A 25,400-nucleotide genomic window follows, 5' to 3' on the forward strand; every position below is an offset into this window, starting at 1 on the left:
AAGAAAAAATTTAAATTAGAAAATCATTTCAATTTTTAATGAGATATCAAAACCTGTGAAGATGGAAAGTTCAAATAATTGAAGATTATATTTACTAGAAAGATCTTCTGCCTTGTAACAATGGAGATAGTATTCCTTTGTTATAAACCCATGATCATTCCTTAAATTAACCGATGTGGGACTTTCATCCAACAATGTTGTCAATATATCAGCTTACTTGATCAATAGAGGGTTGTTGGTACCTTTAGAGTTCAAGACGATAGAAGAGGTATGGATAGAAAAAGAATTCAAATACTATCACTTGAGAACTTTTGGTTGCACTACATATGTTCATATTGATCTAAAGAAGAGAGACGAACTTGATTCATAGGCTATGGTTCTAACATGCTTACGTACAGGTTTTTGGATGGCAAAGAAATCCCGAGGTATTGTGACGTGACATTTAAAGAGAATGTCATGTACCATATAAGTTCTCTTTCGTTACATTATTTGCTGTTGACAGATAATGGAGTGAAAATAGATAGGGAGATTTCGAGTTTTAAATCGGCGACCTTGTTTTTTTTTTTTTTTTTTTCATTGTGTTTTGGTTGGAATCTCGATTTCGATAGGAAGTCTTGATTTCATCGTAGTTGTTTCTATGTAAGTAGACTCCGTCTAAATCTATAAAAGAATTTGGACTCACTAGTCAACCGAGGCATGTGGGCTGTTGTCGAAAAGGTCGAAAGGGTTAGAGAGATAGAAATCACAATAGGATTTTTGCAAAGCGCGCGAGGAAGGAGTTCTCAGGTCAAAGTCGAGTTGGATTTTGTTTTCGGGTTGTACATCACCCATAGAGATTTTGCAGCATCCCAACCCACCTACACGACCCATTACAAGGCCACAACCCCAACCCGTGCGCACGACCCGAATCCACGCTATTCCCATCCACGCATGTGCTCCCTGTGCGTGGCTCTGACGCAATATAGGGTATTTGGTACCGTCTCCTACATTCAGTCCTTGTTGGAGGCATTTAACACCCGTATAAACTCCAACTGCTCAATTGAAACTATTTTGAGCTAGAATTCGAAAATTGTTTGAGAATTAACTAAGTTAAGCTCGTTAGAATATTTCTAATACGATTTCATCTGTCTACCTAGGTTGAAACAAACCTTGGGGGACGAAATTGAGCTATCTTTAGAATAATTTGGGACTCCGACCAAGGCCAAATGACTTTATTGTTAGATGGTTGGAAGAATTACATGATGTATGATGACGCATGTCCTGTTGCTCTTATATGCGTCATAATGTTATGCTTATGCTTATGTATGCTATGTGATGATGTATGATGTCATGTTAGTATGTGATGTCCTATTATTATGCGATCATATGAAATGTTATGTATGTAATGTTATGTCTTGCCATGTGAAGCCATGTTATAGATTATATGATGATGCAAGATGAATCCATGATGATAACTATGAATACATGACTCACGTGTGTAGTATGACATGGATGAAAGGAAGAACAAATTATTCTTATTATATGTAGCAATCGAAAGGATATGTAATTTCAAGCAAGGAGCACCGAGACAGTGGTACAAGAAGTTTCGCTCCTTAATGAGCAGGTGTTAAAATGAGAAATAGAATTGGGATTGAACGTATGTTTCATGGATATTCAGATCCTTTAAATAGGATAGAAGTTAACAACTAATACCTACCCATAAGAAAAAATATATAACTAACTAAATCTTGGGAATAAAATAAAATATACTATAAATCAAATCATACATTTATGTATATTAAGATATAATATCTAACATATATTCCATAAATAATATATTCTCCAAATATTATATCTCAACACTCCCCTCAAGTTGGGGAGTGTATGTTAATCATATCCAACTTGTCTTTACGAGTGTAGGTCAATGACACCCATGTTGTCTTTACGAGTGTAGGTCAATGACACTCAAGTTGTCTTTGAGAAGCGAGTGTAGGTCAATAACACTTTTGTCTTCCCCAGTAGTGAAAATAGAGAGTGTAGGTCAATAACACTCAACTTGTCTTTGAGAAAAGAGTGTAGGTCAATAACACTTGTCTTCCTAGTAGTGAAAATATCCGTCAAGTTAACTCTAAACAAGTATTTGCTGATGATCCGAACACTTTGGTTTACTTTTTAGACTTTCAAGAAATTATTGAATTTTCGAGAAAGATGCAAAACCAAAAAATAGATTGTCTTTGATTGTTTTGCATTTTTAGACTTCTCAAGAAATTATTAAATTTCCCAAAAAGATGCAAAACTCAGAAATAGACCGCCTTTGATGTATCTCAGATCTTGAAGAGCTGCTTCTTGATTTATGCATTTATGCATAAATGATTTACTCCAAGATTGGTAATTTGTTTCATTTAATTTGATTGGAACAAGTGAATATCCTGACTGATCAGAGTGATGAATATAATAAGAACGTGTTAAATAAACATTCGAAGTTTTGAAGTTGGATAATAACACCAAGATCGGTGCTGTGGATCACTTGAGAGGTTGTGAAAGAATATACGAACATCTTGAATATGCCACCTTTGAGCTTGGTGAGAAATTTGAAGATGCTTATAATGTATTCTTGATATTGGATGATCGAGAAGAGTTTGCCAACCACAATTCTTGATCTAGTAGAATGATTGAGATTCGGAAGCAATGGCAATGTTTGGAAGCTGTTGAAAGCAAAAAGTTGTGGTTGTTGTGATACTCGATTGGACTTATCACGATGAATGATCGACGGCTGTAAAAGCTTCACTAATCGAGTTAGGGTTTGACTTTGGCTCTGATACCAAACCCTAACTCAAGAGGAATATTATATCTCAACAACAAGAGTGATTTTCACAAGACTGAAAAAGATCAGTGTTGTTTTTCAAGAATTATACTTAATGATATATTGACTGCAAGATTCAGTACGAGGGAGATAAACAATCTGAAGACAAGGATGTCTACAGTATATAAGACAAAAGATTTGAGTGCAGCGAATTTGAGGATTTCTCGAGATAGGCCTGTTGACACATTAAATCAATCCCAGGAGCAGTACATTGAAAAAGTGTTGTCTAAGTCGGGACGAATGATGCTAAACCCAAGATTACTTGACAAATCTTTTTAAATTGTCAAAGGAACAATCTCCCAAGACAGGTGAGAAGTGTGAGCACATGACATTAGTTCCATATGCTTCTATAGTTGAGAGATCGATGTATGTTATGGTTTGCACGAGACTTGATTAGCACATGTAATGAGAATTGTTAGTAGGTACATGGCAAATACATGGAAAGAACATCAGTAAACTATGACTTATAAGTAGGGGTGTACATAGTCCGAGTTAGGTTGGGTTGGGTTGAGGGATTTTTTTTACCCAACCCAAAAGTTCGGGTTGGTTGGATTGGTAACCCAACCCAACCCAAAACTTTTCACAACCCAACCCAACCCAACCCTCTATTTTCTGGTTGGTTGGGTTGTTAATTTTTTTTAGTTTTATTAATCTACAATTTATAATTATTCAGATATAAAATATATTAAAAATTCACAAATAAACATAAAATCAATATATAATTATTAAAAAAAAAATTGGAGCTAAAATTCTAAAATATTAACATGGTTGAACATTTCGTAAAACTAAAGAAAATTAAATACATATATTTTTTTAGAATTGGTTAGAGTAACAAAAATATAAGGATATATCATGAAATTAAATAAATGATTAGTTTGAAGGAGATGATATAGTACGTGGCAATAACTCAATTTTTAACATCTCATAAGAAATAATTAAACGAGCTAAATCGAATAGCTATTTACATGTATTAATACTCCATTTTTTAGCCAAATCAGCTCCTAACTTGATCCACTTTATTCTAAATTTCTCAAGTATGACCTACAATAAGAGAAATTGAATGCGTATAAGTTGTGATTGAATCAGTAAGCGTAACTATATATCGATTATGCAACTGGTCGAGTAACATACTGATGTCATCTCGATCATCACAATTCAAGCTATGCATGGCTGGCGGCATCCCACCAATCCTATCCGAAAAGGGTGAGGAACTGCCATTTAACGACTTATTAGCTTAGGAATGAGATTGAAATCAGATTAAAAAACGCACAAATAGATGTCGAACGAACGAAAAACTCAACCTCGCGCTTTCACCTATGTGGACGTGCAACACCAACATGCCCACTCGCGCCCGTCCTTCAGCACGGTTTCTGTGGACACCCTTAAGAATAACATGTAACACAGGATGATTTAAGTATTAAACTATGTAACTAAAAGTTTAATAATAAATAAATAAATTAAAAAAAAGAAAAAAAGAAAAAAAGAAAAAAAAAAAGAAAACTGCTCATAAGGGCAAAATTGTAAAACCAAAGGGTGCACTCGTAAAGAAGAATTCTTCGTGCGCAAGAAATCAGTCTTTCTCCTTCAATTAGGGTTCAACTTTGCAGTGACGAGGGTCGCTGTGTAATTCACGGTTCTCTCTAATCCGTCTCTAACAGTGTTCAAACTAGAAGATCGATTGGTTAATTTTCCAAATCCACTTGAAGAAATGGTACTTTTTCGTAGTTGCACTTGTAAATTCATTTCAGATCTGAATCTTTCGGTGTTCTTGTTGCCTTGACTTCCGATTATGATACGCATTCGATGTTGGTTCTTGTGGAATTTCAGGAGGGTGAACGCAATTTAGAGGCAACCATAGAGCAACTGCTCAATGTCGAGAAGCAGATGCGGCTCGCCGGAGATGTGGCCGGCACCAAGAAGGCAGCCACTGACATTTTACAGCTCTGCTTTGATGCGAAAGCATGGAGTACTCTCAATGACCAGATTGTGCTCTTATCCAAACGCCGTGGACAACTCAAACAGGTTTGCGAAAAAAGAAACTGCGTCTTTTTTACTTACCACTTTTGACCATTTCGCGTGAGAGGAGATGTGTTGCCTTTTAGGTCCTGGTGTTGCAGCTTCCATCGTCTTCATCTTTCATTTCCGATTGAACTATTTTGCACATATGTTTCTTGTTTATCTCCATTGTTTTCGTTCAAGCATCGTTCTAAGCATTAGTTAAGTTGTGCATTGAATTCCACCAAAGAGACCTCCCAGTCAGATACTCTTTATTCTTTGAGATTTGAACTTCCTACATCTGGCTTTCTAATTTTTCCTTTAGGCTGTTACTGCAATGGTTCAACAAGCAATGCAATACATTGATGAAACACCAGACATTGAGACCAAAATACAGCTTATCACGACGCTTAACAATGTGTCGGCAGGAAAGGTAAATTTGTTGTTTTAGCTTCAAAATTTTCTTGAACGAGGCAATACTCTTCCTTTAGCCGTGCCTAGTTTAGAATTTTAGATTTCAGTTTATTGGTTTGTAGATATACGTGGAAATCGAGAGAGCCCGGTTAATCAAGAAATTAGCAAAGATCAAAGAAGAACAGGGGCTTATTGCAGAAGCTGCTGACTTGATGCAAGAAGTTGCTGTATGTGTTATATAGTTTGATGACTACCAGAATGTTTTCATTTCTTTCTTCCAATTTTCAGTTGTTTATGTTTCTGATGAGTAAGATCACAGGTGGAAACCTTTGGTGCCATGGCTAAAACTGAGAAAATTGCATTCATTCTTGAACAAGTATGCTCCTTTTTTGTTGGTTTTAGGTTATTCTTGCACTCATCTGTGTCTAGAATTCTTTGTTTTGAATGTTGGTACAAATATTTATTTATTTTTGACAAGACTATATGTTGAAACTTAATTACAGGTTCGTCTATGTTTAGACCGTCAGGATTATGTTCGTGCTCAGATCCTATCAAGGAAAATTAGTCCAAGAGTTTTTGATGCTGATCCTACAAAGGAGAAGAAAAAACCTAAGGAAGGTGATAATATTGTTGAGGAGGCTCCAGCTGATATCCCATCGTTAATGGAGTTGAAGCGCTTTTACTATGAATTGATGATAAGGTAAATGGTAACTTACATTCTGATGTGTAGGTTCGCTTAAATTTTTTCTAATAGCTTTTTAGAATTAAAGAATGGTATACTTTCCATAGTGGATTTCAGGAGAGTCTGCTGTGAGAGTATTTCTTTGAATTTGTTTTATGTTTGTTCAGTGCACTATTTTGCAATGTCCCATCCTAATTGACCTTTCGACTTCAAGCAACTACAACTATGTAAAGTTTTGTTGATAAATTTTTTTAGTTCTACCATTGCGTGGGTGGGGGATCGATTGAACCTTCGATATTTGAAATGGTAGCTGATACCTTATCCATTGGCTATTCTCGTATTTGACATATTTTGTTCATAATTTATGAAGACAATTTCAGAACTCCTGAGCAAACCTTAGAACTCTGTTGCTTCAATTGAGACGTACCTTGGGTAGATATACAGAGGCTTGACCTCTTGGGCTCCTTCTTAGTCCTAGTCCTACACAAGGGCCTTGTCCTCCTTGAGCCTTTTAGATATCCTTCTTCTTGTATTTTTTTGTTCAATAATTGCGGAGTGGAGGATGAAACCCTCAATCGTTTGAGTAGTAATTGATGCCTTATCCATTGAGTTATGTTTGAATTGACAATGTCTTCCTTGTTTGAGGATCTAGAATGTGATATCTAATAATGGAATACAGTCCTTGTTTGAGGATCTAGAATGTGGTATCTAATAATGGAATACAGAACAATTAATAATTCTAATGTGTAGGTTTATTTAAATTTTTTTGGTTGTAGGCTATTATTTTAAAATAGGAATTTTATTTTTTTATTTTTTTATTTTTTATTTCCATACAAAGGGAAGCTTTTAAACAAATTAATAAAATTTTCTTTTGGATAAGTCCTCTTCTTCTTTGGCTTTCCATAAAAAAGTGAAATTGGCTGATTTTCCTGGGGTTAATGGGTTATGTGAATTCAATAGATGTAGTTCGAGGAGGGCTACCTTCAAGTTGCAAGTACAGGGCTTATTTTTTATTTTGGAAGAGAGTAGAGGGAGGAGGGCTTGAATTAGTAAGATTATTTGTTGGTTTCGACTTTCAAATGTCAGGCAGCTGCTTTATTTTGGTAAGTGATGACTTATTCTTCCTACTCCTGGAAGAGAAAGATGCTTTGCAAATCTAGGGTGGATGCCTTGTTTTGAGGCATTTGGTTTGATGATAACAAGAGAAATTTTGAGGACAAAGTTTTGAGAGGTTTGAGGATTTATTTAGAGTAATGTTTTAACTCCAGGGTTCTCTCTATTTTCCTTCATCCTTGATCATCAATCATTGGGACACAACTGGAATTTAGTAATTTCTTATTTTGACTTTTGTTATTTAGGCTTGATTCCTGTTATGCTTTTTGCAATTCCCTTTAACTCTTACATGGATGATTCCCTCACTAATAAATTCTTAACGAAGGTTATTTTCCTTCAAAAAATAGACCACAATAGTTCATACGTGAACAAAGAATGACCGCTCTAATTTGTTTATAAAAATGTCAACTACCTACATGGTTCTATTTTTGTTAATATGAGCTAATTTCTGATCAAATAGGCGGTTACTGTTTTCCCTTCTTCTTGTTATGGTCGTTGTTGATGTTTTCTTTCTTTCTTATGTACCTTTTTTTTAAAAAATATTTTTAATGGATTGAAGATTCTAGCATGTCCATAACCTCATGCTTGAAATGCTTTATGAAATTCTTCTATTTTCATATTTTTATTTCTATTCTTAAAGAAGTTATAAACAAGCATATTACTTAGGTCGTTTATTTTCACAATCCATCATTTCCAACTCTGTATTACCTTTTGAATTTAAGTCAGATGATGTGCTGTCTCACAAGAGTATTGATATTTTTTACACTTTCTTTTTCTGTTAGGTTTGAACTCCCGCCCATTTCACAGAAATTTCCTCACGAGATTTACCATGTATCTTCTATTAAAAATAATTTTGCTGCTTATTTTTTGATGCATTCAGGCAGCGCTTCCTCTCTTTCGTTTGGGTTCCATTGTCCATTTAGTCCAATAGAAAAACGACGGAGGTTATGACTCTCCTTTCTTTATTGGGAGATTTTGAGCTTAAACATGGGAGAAGGCATATTCATTTTTTAGACCTAGTTTTTTTTATAGATCATTCTGGACCTTTACCCTTTTAGGGGGAGTCTGTTTTATAGATTCTCTGGAAGGTGAAAATCTAGAAAAAAAATGGAGTTCTTTATTTGGTGGGTTATTCATGGAAGAATCAATAAATTGGATAGGCTCTTGAAGAAGTTGCCGTCTTTGGTTGGGTTCTTTGGTTGGGTTCTTTTTCTGTATCCTTCGTCATAGGGCCGGGCAACATTTGGATAACTTATTTTGGAGTTGATTATGCTCTTTGGGTTTTGAACTTCTTGTTTAGAGTATTTGGCCTTCAAATACTCCGACACAGAGCTCTTAGTGATATGATTTTGGAGATTCCTCTATTTGTCGTTCATGGGGAAATGAAGTTTTTTATAGTTGGAAGTGGGCTTTTTTATGGGGTATTTAGGGGGAGAGAAATAATAGAATCTCTAGAGGGATTGAGTGAATCGTTTGATGTATGGTCCCTTGTGAGATTTAATGTTTCTCTTTGGGTGTTGGTGACAAGTTCCTTTTGTAATTATTCGCCAGGTCTCATTTTACTAGATTTGGGGCTCTTTCTCTTGAGTGCTCCCTTCTGTGGATTTCGTTTTTTCATATGCCTCTATATTTTTTCATTTTCTCTCCATAAAAGTTAAATCTCTTAAAAAAGCTGCAAAGAGATGAGTTTTAACCAACTACAACATGTTATGTAATAGTTTTCAACTATTGACAAAATTCTAACAAACTGATCTAGAAGTTCCTTTTCCTTTTTTCTTTTCGTGAGAAGGGAAATAAAAGAAATTTTTTGTGGCAAGTGGGGGTTTGTACTGTGTTAGGAAGATTGTGGGGGAGAGGAACAATAAAACCTTTAGAGGGTTCGAAAGGGACCTTAGAGATGTTCGGTCTCTTGTTAGGTTTCGTCTCTCCTTGGGCTTTGGAGACAAAGGCTTTTTGTAATTATTCTCATGGACTCATTTTACTTGATTGGAGACTCTTCATTTAGTGGGCTTTTTTTGTAGACCGTTTTACTTTTTGGAATGCTTTGGTATTTTTTCATTCTTCTCAATGAAAATCCAGTTCTTTATAAAAAAAAGGGAAAGAAAAATAGTAACTGATTGATTTCTTCCCAAGCACAAATGCTTAAGACTTAGTTTCTTTGATCTGAGAATAAGTTGGAAAGCCTTCAATCAAAGTTTATATTCAAAGAGAGACTAAGATGACTATTATTTATTCGAAACTGTAAGCACTCAATTACTCATAAAATTCATATTTTTCTTCTATTGGTTTTATAAGACTTTTAGTTAAGAGTTATAGTGAGATACTTGTAGGGGCCAAGAGGTCTTGAGATGATTTCTTTTTCCTTGCTAGGTTTAATCCATCTCTTTGGTTGTCATTCTCTAAGAATATTTGTTATTAGGTTTTATTCTTCTAAATTGGAGCTCTTTTTCGTATGGACAGTTCAAATAATGGTTTGGCTCCTTCTGAGTTGTCTCTATGTATACCCTTTTTTATTCTTTCATTTTTCACAATGAAACGCAATGTTCCTTGAAAATAAAAAATTAACTTTTGAGTTATCCCACAATTTCATTTATTTGAAATTTTGTGCAAACAATGTCGTTTATTCTTTTTCCTAGAACAAAGAAGGGACGGTGGATTTTTACTAGGTGGAATGAGAAGCACTTTCTGTTGGATGTAAAGCATTCAATCATTTCGATCAATACATTAGTAGTTTAGCTTTGCCCTCTTGATGACTGAATTTAAGACAAGTATGCATGAATGATAAGAAATTAAGTCTTCGTTGAGAAAAATGAAAGAATGTACGAGGATATAAAAAATACCACAAAAAAGTCTCAATATTAGCATGCTTGGATATTTTTGAAAACATGCAGGAGTAACAGGGGAATATCTTAGACATTGACTACTAAGGTTATGCATACTTGCTTTTCTTTTGCAATGAAATCTTTTTACAGGTTTGTTCATCAATCATTGCAGGTATTATTCTCATCACAAGGATTACCTTGAAATTTGTCGCTGCTACAAATCGATATATGACATTCCGTCCGTCAAGGAAAGCTCGGCTCACTGGATACCTGTAAAGCTCTTTTCCAATTTAGATTGTCCCCAGTTTTTGTTGTGCTTGTCTAATTTTATCACTGTAGGTCCTGAGGAAAATCTGTTGGTACCTAGTTCTGTCACCACACGATCCCATGCAGTCGAGCCTTCTTAATTCCATCTTGGAAGATAAGAATCTTTCAGAGATCCCAAATTTCAGGCATGTCCCTTTTTTTTTTTTGGTGCTTGTTTCCATTGACATCAAATTTCATGTCCAGTGAATTGAAATTCAGTCTGATACTACTAGAATTCTACTCCATATTGTTGTTGTGTTACTTGCTGATACTCTTTTTCGTCATTTTGTCATAGATTGTTGTTGAAACAGCTAGTTACTATGGAGGTCATCCAATGGACAGCTTTATGGAATGATTATAAGGATGAGTTTGAGAATGAGAAGAACTTGTTAGGAGGTTCTTTGGTTGAGAAGGCTGCAGAAGATCTTAAACAAAGGATAATCGAGCATGTATTATATATTCCGTTCGCTATATCTCTTTACTTCATTTGGCTACGTACATATGGTCATTGTGATTCAACGTGTTTTTTGTTCTTATATTTAGAATATTCTTGTCGTGTCGAAGTATTACTCGAGGATTACATTGAAGAGACTTGCAGAGCTGCTGTGTCTGAACCTCCAGGTTTGTAGATATGCTACAAATTGTTAAACTCCCCTCTAGTTTTATCTCCTTGATCTGTTTTGTTAATATCGTGCATTTTTTTATTTTCAGGAAGCAGAGAAGCATCTTTCCGAGATGGTTGTTTCGAAGGCTTTAGTGGCGAAGATCGATAGGCCAATGGGCATTGTCAGCTTCCAGACATCGAAGGACAGCAACGAAATTCTCAATTCTTGGGCAATGAACTTGGAGAAACTGCTTGATCTTGTTGAAAAGAGTTGTCACCAAATACACAAGGAGACCATGGTTCGTAAAGCTGCTCTAGAAGTTTGAGAAGGATGATTACGAGCTACGTGTCATTGGTATATTGTTCGCTCTCTCATATTTTTACACCCGACACGAAAAGAGAATCAAATCGAGGGTTGAAAGTAGTACATTGTACGAAGAAGCAATTTAGTCTATGAATGTTAGTATTAAATGATTTAGCTTTTTTTGTAGTTTTAAGTTTGTACAATTTAGTCATTGAACTTTAACGTGAAGTTTAAAATTTGTAACGGTTTAATATTTGCTGAAAATTTCATAGATATATAATATGAATTTGATGCGGTAGCCTCTGAATCTCACCAACAGGTCTTTTCTTCTTATTCTACTGTAACACAACCTTTATTATTATACACCTAGAATTCAAGTAGCTACCTTGTTAAACCCTCGACCCTCGACCCTCGACGATATCGTTACATACTTATAAAAATTTAAGGATTAAATTAAGTGGAAGAGTTAATGGCCGAATGTGCTATTTTAACCGAACTAAATCAGGTACTTTTCACGATGCTTTTATCTTTATTAATGTTCGGTGCAGGTCAGGTCACCCAGAATTGGGCATCATGATTGGCGTTCGGCCTAACAGAGATCTATCAAGAATTTGGTAAGGAACACAACTTTGATGTGTTTTTTTTTTATTAGAATTGGAAGTAAAGATTGTTGTATAATACCCACTAGAGCCTTGATGCAACTTCTCTTATTTTTGCATTTTCGGCATTAGTTGGCCTCACCTTGTTTCAATTCTTGGGCTTTGTTTCGACCTATTCTTGTGTTTGGGATAATAGTATTAGAGTCAGATACTGAATGGTGTGCTAGCGAGGACTTCGAGCCTTGAAGGGGGGACTTCAGGTGGTGTGTCAGTGAGGCTGCTGAACCTCGAAGGGAGTGGACTTCAGGTGGCGTGCCAGTGAGAATGCTGAGCCCCGAAAGGAGGTGGATTGTAAGATCCCACATCGGTTGGAAGAGAAACAAAATATTCTTTAAACGTGTGGAAACCTCTTCCTAATAGACACGGAGAAATCAAGAAGAGAAAGTAAAAAAAGGACAATATGTGTTAGCAGTGGAGTTGAGAAGTGTAATTGTTCTCTTACACTGTCTTAATTTTTTATATTTTCTCTCGTCCATAACAAGAATTTTAATGAAGACGAAAGCTATATTTCATGTTTTCAATGTTTCTCTATACGTGTTTAGCCCCATGTTTAGAAATTGAATTTGTGTTTATTAATATATTTATAAATATAAACATGATGGGATAGATAAGACATTAATTACCATTTTGAAGGTGACATCGTAGTTACCTACTATAAATATTTGAATCAAATATATTTTGTTTTTTAACAAAAATGTCTTATGTTACTATATTAGATAATTTATGATATGTTATATTATAATATTTTAATTCTGACAAAAATGAAATGAGTTTATTGGATGATATAATATTTATGTTTTTTTTTTCCTAATTTAATTTACATTTCAAAATTAAAATTTGGATTAACAGAAAATATTGAAAAAGATGATTTTAGAATTTCCAATATTAAAACCACCGAGTTCCAAGATGCATTGAACAACTAAGTTGAATCAGTATTACGATCCATTAATTAAGCCCTCGTGACTTTGATTTTCTCTAAAAGTTTCGTATCACCTGTGATATTCTCTTTAATTAACCAACGTGGGACTCCTCTAACAATGTTCAATAAACTGAATACTCAGCCTAACGTAATCTGAATAGGATAAACATGTGTATAGTCGAGAAAGGGGAGCAAGTTAAATGCAATCTTCAAAATGGACTTCGTTAAAAAAGTTGATTACAAAAGGTTTTGTTTGAACAAAAAGTAGAGACCCATATGGAAAAGAACTTAGAAATTGTGCTGCCACTTACAGTACGAAACCTCTCTTGAAAGATATTCCTTTCTATAGGAAGGATTAAAGTAATAACTTTAACGACCTATAGTATATAAATAATAAAAAGTACCTTATTCTAACGACACGGTTCTCATGACTCACTTTATAATCATCATTTGAGTGAGCGTATACTAAATAATGAGTTTATATAAGGTTAGACCGTAAATGTTTCTCTCTCTTTATAAATTCGTTAATGGACAAGATTAATATTTCACATAATCATACATGACTCGATCTTAATATTGAGTCAGTTATGAATTTCTGTCTAAAAGAAATTGTCATTTGATTTGCATAGGTGAGCGTGTTTTTTTCATAGTCGATTTAGCAAGTTTGCCATTTTGGAAACTTAACGAAATAGGAATTCGAGAACGTAATTTAACGCGATGAAATCCAGTCATTTCTATATTAGTTCTTTTAAGTATGATTTTGGAACTTGAACGATGGGACCCCACCTTTAGTTGGATCATAAATAAAATTTAATTGGAGAATTGATGGTACGTTAGGTTTAGATGTAATTACATGGGTAAAACTAACTATTAACCTACCTGTAATCCTAAATAACTGTGAAAGATCAACTTTTCTATAATGATTATATCCATATGTTGGGATTTTGATAAGAATGTTATTCAAATAACTTACAATCAACTTCGTGTTACGAAGAATCAAGTCTCATTTATGCAACAAAGAGTTTTAAGATCTTTTAAATGCGACTTCATTTAATATGGTTACAATTTTTAAGTATTAAAATTTTTTACTAACTAGATTTTAATAATTCATCGTAAATGTGTAACCATCTGAGAATAAATGAAACCACATTTAAAGTATCTGAAAGCTCCTGTTTCATAAACGAGACTTGATTTTTCTCGACGTGAAATTGACTGCAACTTGAGCTCAATTTTAATAGAACTTAACATTATCTTGTGATAATTTAACATTCTTCACGATTTCTTTCAAATTCATATTTTATGATTGAGATATCATGGTTCATACCTTTTTCATTCTCGAAGAAGATTCGTCATCAAATGTTTATATGAAAAATGGTTTTAAAAACAAGTGAAAAAAAAAAAAACATTTAAAAACAAAAAACCTCTTGCATACTTGGTCAAAGGGGACAATGGGACATGTCTTTGAGAACAATTGTGCATTCAACAAGTCAACGGTCAATGTTGTTTATGGGCTAACAATCATTGAGTAGAAGCGATGATCATGGGACGTGGTTTTGTTTCACATTCCAAGCAAAGGATTTCATAATACCTTGTCTTTTTCTTTTCAACTCTTATTTTCTTTACTATTTTTTTTTTTAGATATAATTTTGAAATAGTTAATGGTATCAATTGAAATATTAATTTATAAAGTCTCGAACAATAAGAGAATGAGAAATAAAATTAAGGGTTTGATTAGGTCAGTCGGCAGGTTGAGTTTGATCTATTTTTCAACCCACCGATAAAATCATAATCTTGGGTAAGTTGCTGAAAAATCACTCGAACTCAACTGTCCATCTATACAGCTCTTATTTCCCCTCTCATTTGGAACTCAGGTCGATCTAGAATTTTAAAAAATTAGGTCGTTATCAAAGCTCAATCTATAACATTTTAGATTGCATGTAAATACACACTTATAAGAACTTACGTATAGTGTAAGTGAAAGAGGGAGTTATTGAATGGTTGATAAGAAGATTGAATGATGAAGAGCAAGAGTGCTCTATATATATAGGGAATACAAAAAGATATTTAGAAAATCTACTTAAAAATTTGCAGAAACTCTCGTAACAAACCAGTAAACAAATAAAAAACTAAATCAAATCAAAACTAAATCTAACTCCTAACAGAGATTTAATTAGATACTAACTGACAGCAATCTAAACAAATATTTGATCTTTAACACTCCTCCTTGTTTAGGTGTTGTGAACTCTAAGTTTTTTTTTTTTTTTTTTTTTTTTTTTTTTTTTTTTTTTAACACTCATCTTGCTCCAATTATCTTTTTGTTTAGAGGTCAATCAACCAACTCCCAGATTTTATTTTTCTCGATCACCGAAAGCTCCTCCTCTGACAGGTGCATCATCAACCAAAGCATTTTGTTGTTCATCTTCAGACTCTTTTAGTCGTTCATCTTCAGACTCTTCTAACATGCTACCAAAGATTAAATTGTTTGGTGCATTAGAAATTTGATTCACCTTCGTTAATTCTTCCCAATTCCATTGCTCATTTCCAGCAAAATGAACATCTTGGCTCACAATAACACGACTAGTGTATGGTTGAAAAACTCTGTAAGCTTTGGATATAGCGCTATACCCAACATAGATGTCAGCTTCTACCTTTTTGTCAAGCTTATCACGCTTGATCTGTGGAATGTAAGTGAAGCAAAGATACCCAAATACTCTAAGAAACTTTAAAGAAGGTTTGTACCCATACCAAACTTCAAATGGTGTCAGGTCCTTCACATCTTTTGTTGAAATTCGATTTTGAAAGCACACAACAGTGTTTGCTGCTTTTCCCCAAAAACGTTGGAAAAACGTTTTGGAAGATCCTTCTCATGAAGCATGCATCTCGTCATCTCCATTATAAATCTATTCCTCCTTTCACTGACGCCATTTTGTTGAGGAGTGTATGGTGCTATCAATTGATGTTCAATTCCATCCTCTTCACAAAACTTGTTAAAAGTTTCTAAAGTGTACTCCTTGCTATTATCTAATCTTATAGTCTGAATTAAGCATGCACTTTCATTCTCAACTTTGACTTTGAATTTCCAAAATACACCCGCAACTTTTGACTTTTGCTTCAGCAAGAAAATCCAACACATTCTTGTTAGTTCCTCAATAAAAACAATATGATAAAGATTACCATTTAATGATGGTATTCGCTGAGAACAACAAAGATTAGTATGAACCAGGTGCAGCTTTTTTTAGGCTCTCCAAGCCTGTTTAGGAAATGGTTGCCTATGTTGCTTCCCAAAATTACAAGCATGGCAAGGAGACATGTCACCATCAATGTCAGCGAGTTCTTCTACCAGCTTTTTTGACTGCATCTGAAGCAAACCTCGATGATGAAAGTGTCTAAGTCTTTTGTGCCAAATCTCAGTGGCACTAACTCTGGATATAAAGGCCGTCGGATTTAGAGCAAAGCTTTTTCCTTTCATTTTGACATTGAATAAGTCTTTGCCACTAACATCTTTGATCAAGCACGGCTTATTCTCAAACAACGCTTTATAGCCTTTATCAAGTAACTGACCAACGCTTAACAGATTTTGCTCAATTTTAGGTACAAATAAAACATCTAGAATAAATTTTGTACCTCCATAGCTTGTTACAGCTACTGTGCCTTTTCCCTTGACTTCCAAGTGTTCACCATTGCCAATCCTCACTCTCTTGACTTCAGTGTCTCTTAATTCCTCAAAAAACTCCTTGTCATATGTCATGTGATTTGTGCACCCACTGTCAATCAACCAGCTCTCGCTTGATTCTTTGCCCGAGAAAGAAGTGACCATAAACAATTGATCTTCTTCTTCTTCTTCTTGATCAACTACCTGTGCATCTACTTCTTTCACCTGATCTTTGGCTTTGCAGATCACAGCTTCATGTCCAAGTTGATTGCATTTGGAGCAGAAGGCGTCAGGTCTTCTCCAACACTTGTATGGTGGATGACCTTTCTTCTCACAATGGCGGCAAGGTGGATAGGATTTTTTGAAAGCTCCTCCTTTTGTCTTCTGATAATTGGCAGATGGATATCCATTCGTCGATTGGTTTTTGAAAATTTTCTTGTTTTTATACCCTGTTGTCTTGATGCTTGACATGCAAGGCACCTTCAATCACCCCTTCTTGCGTCATAGACCTCCTTTGCTCTTGTGCTTGTAAAGCATTCAAGAGCTCTGTAAGAGAAATCTTTGGCAAGTCTTTGGTGTTCTCTAGAGTAGTAATGGTGGCTTCAAACTTCTCTGGATCAGTGACTAGCAGCTTTTCGACGATCCTTGAATCATTTAACACAGAACCAAGCAATCTCACCTTGTTGGCAATGCTGAGAAGTCTGTCAGAGTACTCTTTCGCCGATACAGACTCCTTCATCTTCTGCAACTCGAAATCCCTAATCAAATTCAGGACTTTCATTCCACGAATCCTCTCATCTTCTCCATATTCAGCCTTGAGATAATCCCAGATTTTCTTTGCTGTTTTGAGGGACATTATTCGCATGAAGATCATTTGAGGTACAATGGCAAATAGGCAAGCTTTCGCCTTTGATTTTCTTGTCTTCTTTTCCTTCTGTAATTTGATTTGTGCTACAGTAGGATTTACTGGAAGCGGAGGGACCTCGTAATCCTCTTCTATTGCTTCCTAAAGATCCAAGGCCTCCAGATAAGTCTCCATACGAGCTACCCACATTTGATAATTGTCTCCATCGAAGACGGGTGGTGCAACAGCTGAAAAACTGTATTCTCCTACCATTTTGATCTCACAGATCCCTTAGGAAGGGCTCTGATACCAATTGTTAGTGAAAGAGGGAGTTGTTGAATGATTGATAAGAAGATTGAATTATGAAGAGCAATAATGCTCTATATATATACACGGAAAATACAAAAAGATATTTAGAAAATCTACCTAAAAATTTGCAGAAAATATGGTAACAAACCAGTAAACAAATCAAAACTAAATCTAACTCGTAACGGAGATTTAATTAGATACTAACTAATAGCAATCTAAACAAATACATGATCTTTACCGGGATCTTTACCGTATAGGCTCCGCATTGGTGGGCCTTAGATTTTATACTATGATTGTCTCCACCATCTTCACATTTTGTGCACAATTTGATTCACTTGCTAACCTCTAAACTAAGTTCACCAATGCTATGATTTGTGCATGCATAGATGTCATTTGGTATACATTCAAACTTTCATCGAAAAGAACAAGGTGTGAGCACTCGCTAGCTTACCATTTGGTTATAGGCCATCGGTTTGAAGTGAGTGTTTAAGTTGAACAAGAATAGCGATAGAAATGTCATCAAGCACAAAGTAAGGTTCATGATAAGGTACGTGCAGCGTCAAATGAGTTGATTTTGAGGAGGTTTTCGCACTAGTGACTATACTTGACACTCTGAGGTTGATTCTTGCTCTCGCGGCTCAACACAATTGGGAGATACCTTGACGAGGCTTTCAACACGTCCTGTTCTATTGCTGGACTTGAGAATGTTGATAGGTTTTTGGACATCAGGGCTTCGGCCCATATGACTACCAATCCATCTATTTTGGATCAATTAAAAAATTACACGAGTAAGAACTCTGTGATCGTAGAAAACGATACCTCTCTGCCCATTCCCCACACTAATACTCTTTATCCTCTCCCAAATATTCACTTATTAGATCTGGATTGTTTCTTGTCTCACTAAAAATCTCTTTCAATGAGTAAATTAACGTCTGATTTCCTCTCTCCGTTGCATTTACAAATAATTTTTTTACGGTCCAGAATTGTCAAACAGAAAGGGTGGTGGCAACTGGTAAAAGGGATGAAGCGCTATATGTGCTGGAGTGCAACAATTTCGCCTTTTATATATGTCCTTAAAAATAAATCTCTATGTGCTTCATATGATTTATGACATGCTCGCCTGGGTCATGTGAATTATTATGTTATTTCTTTTTTAAATAAAAGTGGACATCTTTCTTTATGATATTTGGAGTTCTTCCCCTATCAAATTGTGAAAAGTCATCGATTGTCTTATTCCCGCAATGAACATCGGTCACCTCAAGTGTTAGATCTTATCCATTATGATCGTTGGGGTTCTTCCCCTATCAAATTCAATTCGAGTTTTCTTTACTATGTTATTTTTATGATGATTATTCCCGATCACTTGGCTTTACCCTTTAAAATTTAAATATGATTTCTTTGATATTTTTCTTAAATTTAGAACATTTGTGATTCTGCTTGTGGAGGTGCATAATTTACTAGCACTTGCTTCAAAGCTCATTTGCGTACTTTTGGCACCCATCGTCAACTATATTGCTTGTATACACCTGCTTAAAATGGTCATGCTAAGAGCATTAAAATAACATGTATTATCTCATCTTAGAAATCTTATCCTAGGGGCATTTTCATAATTTTTTATAACATAAAGACGTTCTCATCTAAAATTGTCCTTCTAACGTCTTTATCATGTATATTCTAACAATTTAAGTCAAGGTATGCTTGCATGTCCTAGCGATCCCTGTAAATATTATTTGAGAAAGTACGAATCACTACTTACATGGGTGATGCGTGCCTTCTCGAGTTTGCAGTTTTTACTTGCTAGAAACTCCAATTTTTTTTTTTAGCTAGATGACGTGAGTTCAATCTGTTGTGATTGCACCTACATATGAATTTCAAACATTTTTTTATAGAATTTCTTCTAGCTTTTATATCTTTTTCTATAGAACTCGATTCAACTTGATTTCATCATCAAAGTTGGAGTGTTTCAATCTAGCAATCAAAAAAAATAATTTCAATCAACTTCGTGCATTCAAAATAGGTATTCCTTGATTTCTTATCGTTCTTGGACCTTAATTGAAAACGAGTCTTATAAACGTCTTTTCTCTTAGATTCCTTGACAAGATTTGTTTAGAATAATCTCCCAAGGCACAAAGAATAACCATTAGAAGTATTCAAGCACCCAATGCTCGAATATATAGAAAAACGATATTTCTGAATCTATTAATCACACTTTCAATTATTATTAATTCTTGATCGATTATGGAGATTCGAAAGTCCAAATCGATGGAGAACATCCTGAGCAACTTGTGTGAAGACGTTTTTTCTTCCTTTCTTCCTTTCTTCACCGATAACTCAATCTCCTCTCATTTATTATTTTTTTTCTTCTTTTCTTTCTTCCCTCTCAATTATGTATGCATTAGGTAAATACATAATAAAGGGCGGAGAAAACCGATTTACCTTCTATGAGTTGACTTTGACCATTTTTCTATATTTTCTTGAGTTCCCGTGATTTCTCTAAACATTTTCTTCTTCTATCTCGTCTCGAAATCCAACCTCTAAAACTTTCGATAAAATCCAACAACTTAAAGTTTAAAAGAAAATAGAAAAATTTTGTACCTATCGAACTCGGACGTACATATTCAAATTTAGCATCTCAATAAAAATTTAAGTCTTATTTAGTTAAATTATATCGGCTAGGTCGGCAAATATCAATTCCCTTCTTTTTATTTATAAATATATTAGGTCGAAGTATGACTTAAGCTAATTGAATCCCTTAATTATTCTAAGGAACATCCTATTTGTCTATTCCCATTATTGATATTTAAAATAGTCTTAACTCATAAGTTATTCATTAATTATTAAAGCCTCACATGGATATACAATATATATATATATATATATATATATATATATACACACATCAAAGTCAAAGTTGCCTATTAATGGACAATTTTGGACCACAAAGCTATACTCTAATTATTATTTTTATTTTTAATGTTCACTTTGACCTTTTATATTAACTAAAATTATTTTTTTAGCAAATTAGTCAAACAGGCGTTCGTTATCAATAAAACTTTATTTGGATAAACCCAATTAATTAAATCCATATCCTTTAACTTTGACTCCACTCCCTTCAAAATAAATAAATAAACTTTTTATTTACGTATTATAAATATTTTATTTTAGCATCGGATTATAGTTTATGTCGTCATACATTACGATAACCGTTATAAGCTCTATTTGGGGGAGGGAGGTGGAGGAAAAGTTCGTCGTTGGCCTCTATGGTAGAATCAATTGAAAGCTTGAGAGACGGTGGTCTCGACATAAAAAATTTATTAAATATTTTATTTTATCAAAATCGTGATGGTCTCGACATTTCCTTACATCCCCTCTGACATGTCCCCACAGACCAACACGAGCCCTTCCAACATGTTTTGTCTTTATTTGCATGCATCTTAGAATTGCTCCAAGTAAAACTTGCTTAACTATGGAGTTTCTATGTATGCTTTTGAAAAAGAATGTGCACCATGTTGGTATATGTAGTAACTTTCATTTCTTTTTAAATATTTCTTAGTCGTCCTATCTTTTGGATCGCTCTAAATTGATGTGGTATTGATTCATTTATATATCTCTCATTTACTCGAGCGTCACAAAAATATAACTCAATTAATGTCTTCAAATAAGAAGTTCGAGATTCAAATTCTCCCGCTCGGTCTAAGAGAACAAAATCTTTGTCATCAAATATTCTATCAATTTATGTTTGATAAATTTATGTTATTTGTGATATTTTATTTTGTTAGATTCCTGAATTCATTCGTAATGTAATTTTTAAAGTCGTGTTAAATCAATTCATATTTATTTTCATGAAATTTCTAACGAATATAAAATTAAAAAAGAATTAAAAATAAGCATTTTTTTAGATAGTTAGTATTAAAAATCTTTTAAGGAAAGCCTAATAAAATTATATCAGCTAGAGTGGGAGCTGTTATATAAATATTTTTAAAATTAACAATAAAATCATAGTTCATTTAGTGCAATCTAATTTAATTTTATCTATAAACCAACCTAATCGGCAACCCAACATAGGTAATTTTATAACTTAAATTAAATTGTACGAGTTGAGTTGAGTTAATCGAGTTTTTCAGGTCATATAATTTTTTATTTTTTTAACATTTATACATTAATATGCCACTCGTGGGTAGGGTTAGAGATGTCTTTTTTGGAATGACGAATTTGTATGTGAATTGGATTTGAACCAAAATAGGAAGATGGCGAGATTCATTACGCCAAAGAATGTGAAAAAAAAACAGACAAAATACCAAAATATTGAAGCAACAGCTCTATTCAGGTGAGCTGTTATCATTAACTTCCTGCGGCCATTGCGGCACCAAAAATCCCCCATCGCCGCCGTAACCACCGCCCCACTGGCTCCCATAAACAGACGGAGAAGATACCAAACCGGCGGCCGATGACGATGAAGACGACGTCATGGATGATGTCATCGGGGAATCGGTAACCACAGCGTATCGATTGGCTGTTGCAGGCGGCGGTGAGGATCGGAGTCTGACGTTTTCGGGGAAGTTGAGTTTGGCCTTGTTGCCTCGGAAGCGGAGAGCGGCTTCGTCGTAGGCTCTGGCGGCGGCTTCAGCCGTGTCGAAAGTCCCCAACCAAACTCTCACAGCTTTGAAGGGATCTCTTATCTCCGCCGCCCATTTCCCCCATGGCCTTTGCCTCACTCCTCTGTATCTTCTCCTTCCTTCTTCCTCCCTTATGTTTCTCCTTGTTTCTCTCTCGTATTCGTATATTCCGACCACATTTCTTCCCTCTTCTGCACGTTCAAAATGACCCCCGATCAAAATATGTCAAAAACCAAATAAAAGGAATAAAAAAAAAACACGAGTGTCTACAGAGGTGGAGCACTAACAATACTCTAAACTTTCCGTTCAAGTTAAGAACCACTAACCATCTTATTGATTAAAGTACAAAACTTTGTCTACCAAACACAAAAATTTGGTCCACAATTTGTAACTACGCCAATTTTAATATAGTTGCTGATCTGGGTATTGCCCGATTCTAATATAATTAGTTACAGGGAAGTAACTTATTCTACTAAGTCAAGTTTATAAGCTTTGCAATTCATCAAACTATTTACGATTTAAATGAATATTTCACGAAAGAATGAATTTTTTTTTTATCTTACCTTCGAAGCGATGGTCTTGACGTCCTCTCTTGTGGGAATTATGAGAAGATGAACAAGCGGAGAGAGTTCCGCTTTTGCCGCTTTCTCCGCCGATAGGGATCTCACCAGCAACGACGTGGGTTAGAGCCGAGACGATAACGGAGGTTTCTACGTCTCTATCTAGGCCAGAAAACGTAGGTGGATGATGAAGCCATTCGTTTTGGTCGGAGAAATCTCTGCTGGAATTCGCCACCTTTGGAGCTATAATAGTAATGAACATGAAATTCGGTGTCGAAAATGGGTGTGTTTTGAGCCAATTATTTATAATAAATGTGACCAAAGCAATTGACCTTGTTGCCTTTGACTTTGAAAAACTGCATTTTGTTTTATATTAACCACCGCCATTTTTCACATCCTTTTATCATTCCTAGTTTGACATAGAGTACTCGAGAAGCATGATATCATCTACAATGGTATGATATTATTTACTACGAATATAAGTTATTAGATTTTACTTTTGGTGTTTCTCGAAAGACCTGATTTCAATAGAAATGATATTTCTTACTTGTAAGTCTACGATCTTCTCGTTAATTAGTTAATGTGGAACTACTCTTCCAAATAATTTTTAATATTCCTTCCGTGACTGAAACTAAAAATTATAATTCTTAACATATACAAAATTATTCGAGGTTGTCACTCCAACACCTCATGTTTAGGATTTGGATCATGATTTAAAATTTGGATTCAGTACCTGATGACCGTGATATTTCTCTACATCTCTTGCAACATGGTCACGTAACTTATTTCTTGTTTCTACAAGCGAAGACTCTCCCCACAAATCAACATGGGTTTTTTTTAGGACGTTTTGTCCTCGCTTACATACTTTTTAGGAAAATTTCCAAGAGGTTACCTAACATAAAATTGCTAAAACAAAACACGTTTAACTTTAGAGTTCTTATGATTGAACTACGAAAAGGAAGGTGCACCTTGTTGGTATAGGTAGTGAGAACACAGTGAGATCTCATATCCGTTGGAGCAGGGAACGAAGTATTTCTTATAAGGGCGTGGAAACCACTACCTAACAAACACATTTTAAAACCGTGAGGCCAATGACAATACATAATGGGCTAAAGTGGACAATATTGGATAATGGTGGGTTGTGACTATTACAAATGGTATCAGAACCAGACAACAGGTGATGTGCCAACGAGGACGCTAGGCCCCAAGGGATGGATTGTGAGATCACACATCAGTTAGTAAGCGTGTGGAAACCTCTCTCTAACCGACAAATTTTAAAATCATGAGGCTGACAACTATACATAACCTAGATTGTTACAAATATAGCGGTTTTTTTTTTAACCGTATAAAACTCGAGGTAAATTTGGTAAGCTTTATTAGGCTGAAAGTTTGAAAAAACAAAATAAAATTTAAATCCATAAGGAAATTAATAATAAAATTCTCTAGAAAGTGTAGCACTGTCAATGTGCTGTAAAGAAGAAGAAGTCGGGAAGGGAAGGGCAAGTGCTGCAACTTGAATGGGGAAGCATGGGGCCATGCCCATCAATTGGGTTTGTAGTCAAAAGGACCATGTGAGTTCAAACAAGCAATAAAACACATGTAGTGAAAGCTTTAAGAAACTTCCTACTTGTTCTTCCAAATTTTAAATTCTCTCTTATGGATATTATTAGCATTGGCCTTGTGGATTTCCTTGGAACCGTGCTGACAGGACATGACCCGACTATTCAAGGAGACTTATCGAGTTGACCCCAAGCTTGGAAGCGAAGGAATTAGTTAACCCTATTGAGTCTGGTCCTAATCGAGTTGGGGTGCATCGTACCATCAGCATGGAGAATGAGATAACTGAGAAAGGCTTTTAAAGGAAATGAAAGTTAATACCTATACCAACAAGGGACACCTTACTTTTCGGTGACTCAATCATAGGAATTTTTCAAAGATGCATGTGTGTGATAACAAAACATATTGGAATGATACTTGTTGGTCTCCTCACTCTTAAAAAGCAAGGAGTCGGTAATGTGTGTAAGGACAAAATATGCTGAATGACTGGTGTTGGTCTGTGAGGATAGTTTTCATTTACAAGAAACAAAGAGTAGGTAACGTGATCATGTCATGAGGGAATGTCGGGGCCATCAGTTGTCAAATCCGGATTCTAAATCCTAATCCGAATTTTGGGCATAGGTCGTTACAATATTTATGATCTTCTATCTTATCATTTACACATTGATCTTGCAAATTTATTTCGAACATATCTAGGTATTTAAAACTTTATTTATAAAATATCTATGATCTTTTAACAATATCCTCTTAAATATTGAAAATTGTGTTTAGCTGACGTAAGTTTCGGTGTTGAAAATTGTGTTTAGCTGACGTAAGTTTCGGTGTTGCAAGTTAGTCTGATGCCTCACCCCGTCTCCCTAGTCAACGGACTACCGTCGACTTGTGGCATTGTTTGATTATTTATTGGTCGAATTTGAATTGAAAACCTATTATCCCACTTATAAACATAGAATGGTTAAGACGAAGATTCAAAACTCTCGCCTCTACGCTGAACGTGTCAAATTCGAAAACAAAATCAAAATGATAACAACAAATGGGAATGGAATTGACCAACAAGCTTGGAAACAAAATCAAGTAGCCATATATTTAGTTACATGAATCTCCCCGGTTGAACAGAATCCATTCAATTAATTTCCTCAAATTTATTCTATTTTTTAAAAAAATTTGACTTGAACTTCTTGAGCAACAAGTGGAAGCCAACA

General features: G+C 34.9%; 2 protein-coding genes across 2 annotated transcripts; one reads left to right on the plus strand and one right to left on the minus strand.

Moving 5' to 3' along the window:
* The first annotated feature begins 4,405 nt into the window (after positions 1–4,405).
* LOC111434973 (26S proteasome non-ATPase regulatory subunit 12 homolog A-like) lies at positions 4,406–11,380 on the plus strand. The gene is made up of 11 exons (XM_023072315.1): positions 4,406–4,553; positions 4,670–4,864; positions 5,163–5,270; positions 5,374–5,478; positions 5,571–5,627; positions 5,755–5,951; positions 10,041–10,140; positions 10,208–10,320; positions 10,470–10,623; positions 10,718–10,795; positions 10,886–11,380. The coding sequence occupies exons 1-11, from the start codon at positions 4,551–4,553 to the stop codon at positions 11,102–11,104; spliced, it is 1,329 nt and encodes a 442-aa protein (XP_022928083.1). The 5' UTR covers positions 4,406–4,550; the 3' UTR covers positions 11,105–11,380.
* Positions 11,381–21,606: 10,226 nt separating this feature from the next.
* LOC111434970 (ethylene-responsive transcription factor ERF110-like) lies at positions 21,607–22,909 on the minus strand. Its single transcript, XM_023072311.1, has 2 exons — positions 22,645–22,909; positions 21,607–22,272 (listed from the first exon to the last, which is right to left on the minus strand). Exons 1-2 carry the CDS (start codon positions 22,901–22,903, stop codon positions 21,785–21,787), a joined length of 747 nt encoding a protein of 248 aa, XP_022928079.1. The 5' UTR covers positions 22,904–22,909; the 3' UTR covers positions 21,607–21,784.
* Positions 22,910–25,400: the final 2,491 nt, after the last annotated feature.

This window comes from Cucurbita moschata, unplaced genomic scaffold (genome assembly GCF_002738365.1).
Source record: "Cucurbita moschata cultivar Rifu unplaced genomic scaffold, Cmos_1.0 Cmo_Scf00047, whole genome shotgun sequence".
Classification (NCBI taxonomy): Eukaryota; Viridiplantae; Streptophyta; class Magnoliopsida; order Cucurbitales; family Cucurbitaceae; genus Cucurbita; species Cucurbita moschata.

Bases quoted from the DNA above. Each gene is read 5' to 3' on its own strand.
- LOC111434973 (XM_023072315.1), top strand. The intron at 5,271-5,373 runs GTAAATTTGTTG...ATTGGTTTGTAG, and splicing joins ACAATGTGTCGGCAGGAAAG to ATATACGTGGAAATCGAGAG. The intron at 5,628-5,754 runs GTATGCTCCTTT...ACTTAATTACAG, and splicing joins TTGCATTCATTCTTGAACAA to GTTCGTCTATGTTTAGACCG.
- LOC111434970 (XM_023072311.1), bottom strand. From the start codon at position 22,903: ATGTTCATTACTATTATAGCTCCAAAGGTGGCGAATTCCAGCAGAGAT. The intron at 22,273-22,644 runs GTAAGATAAAAA...TTGAACGTGCAG, and splicing joins TCAAGACCATCGCTTCGAAG to AAGAGGGAAGAAATGTGGTC.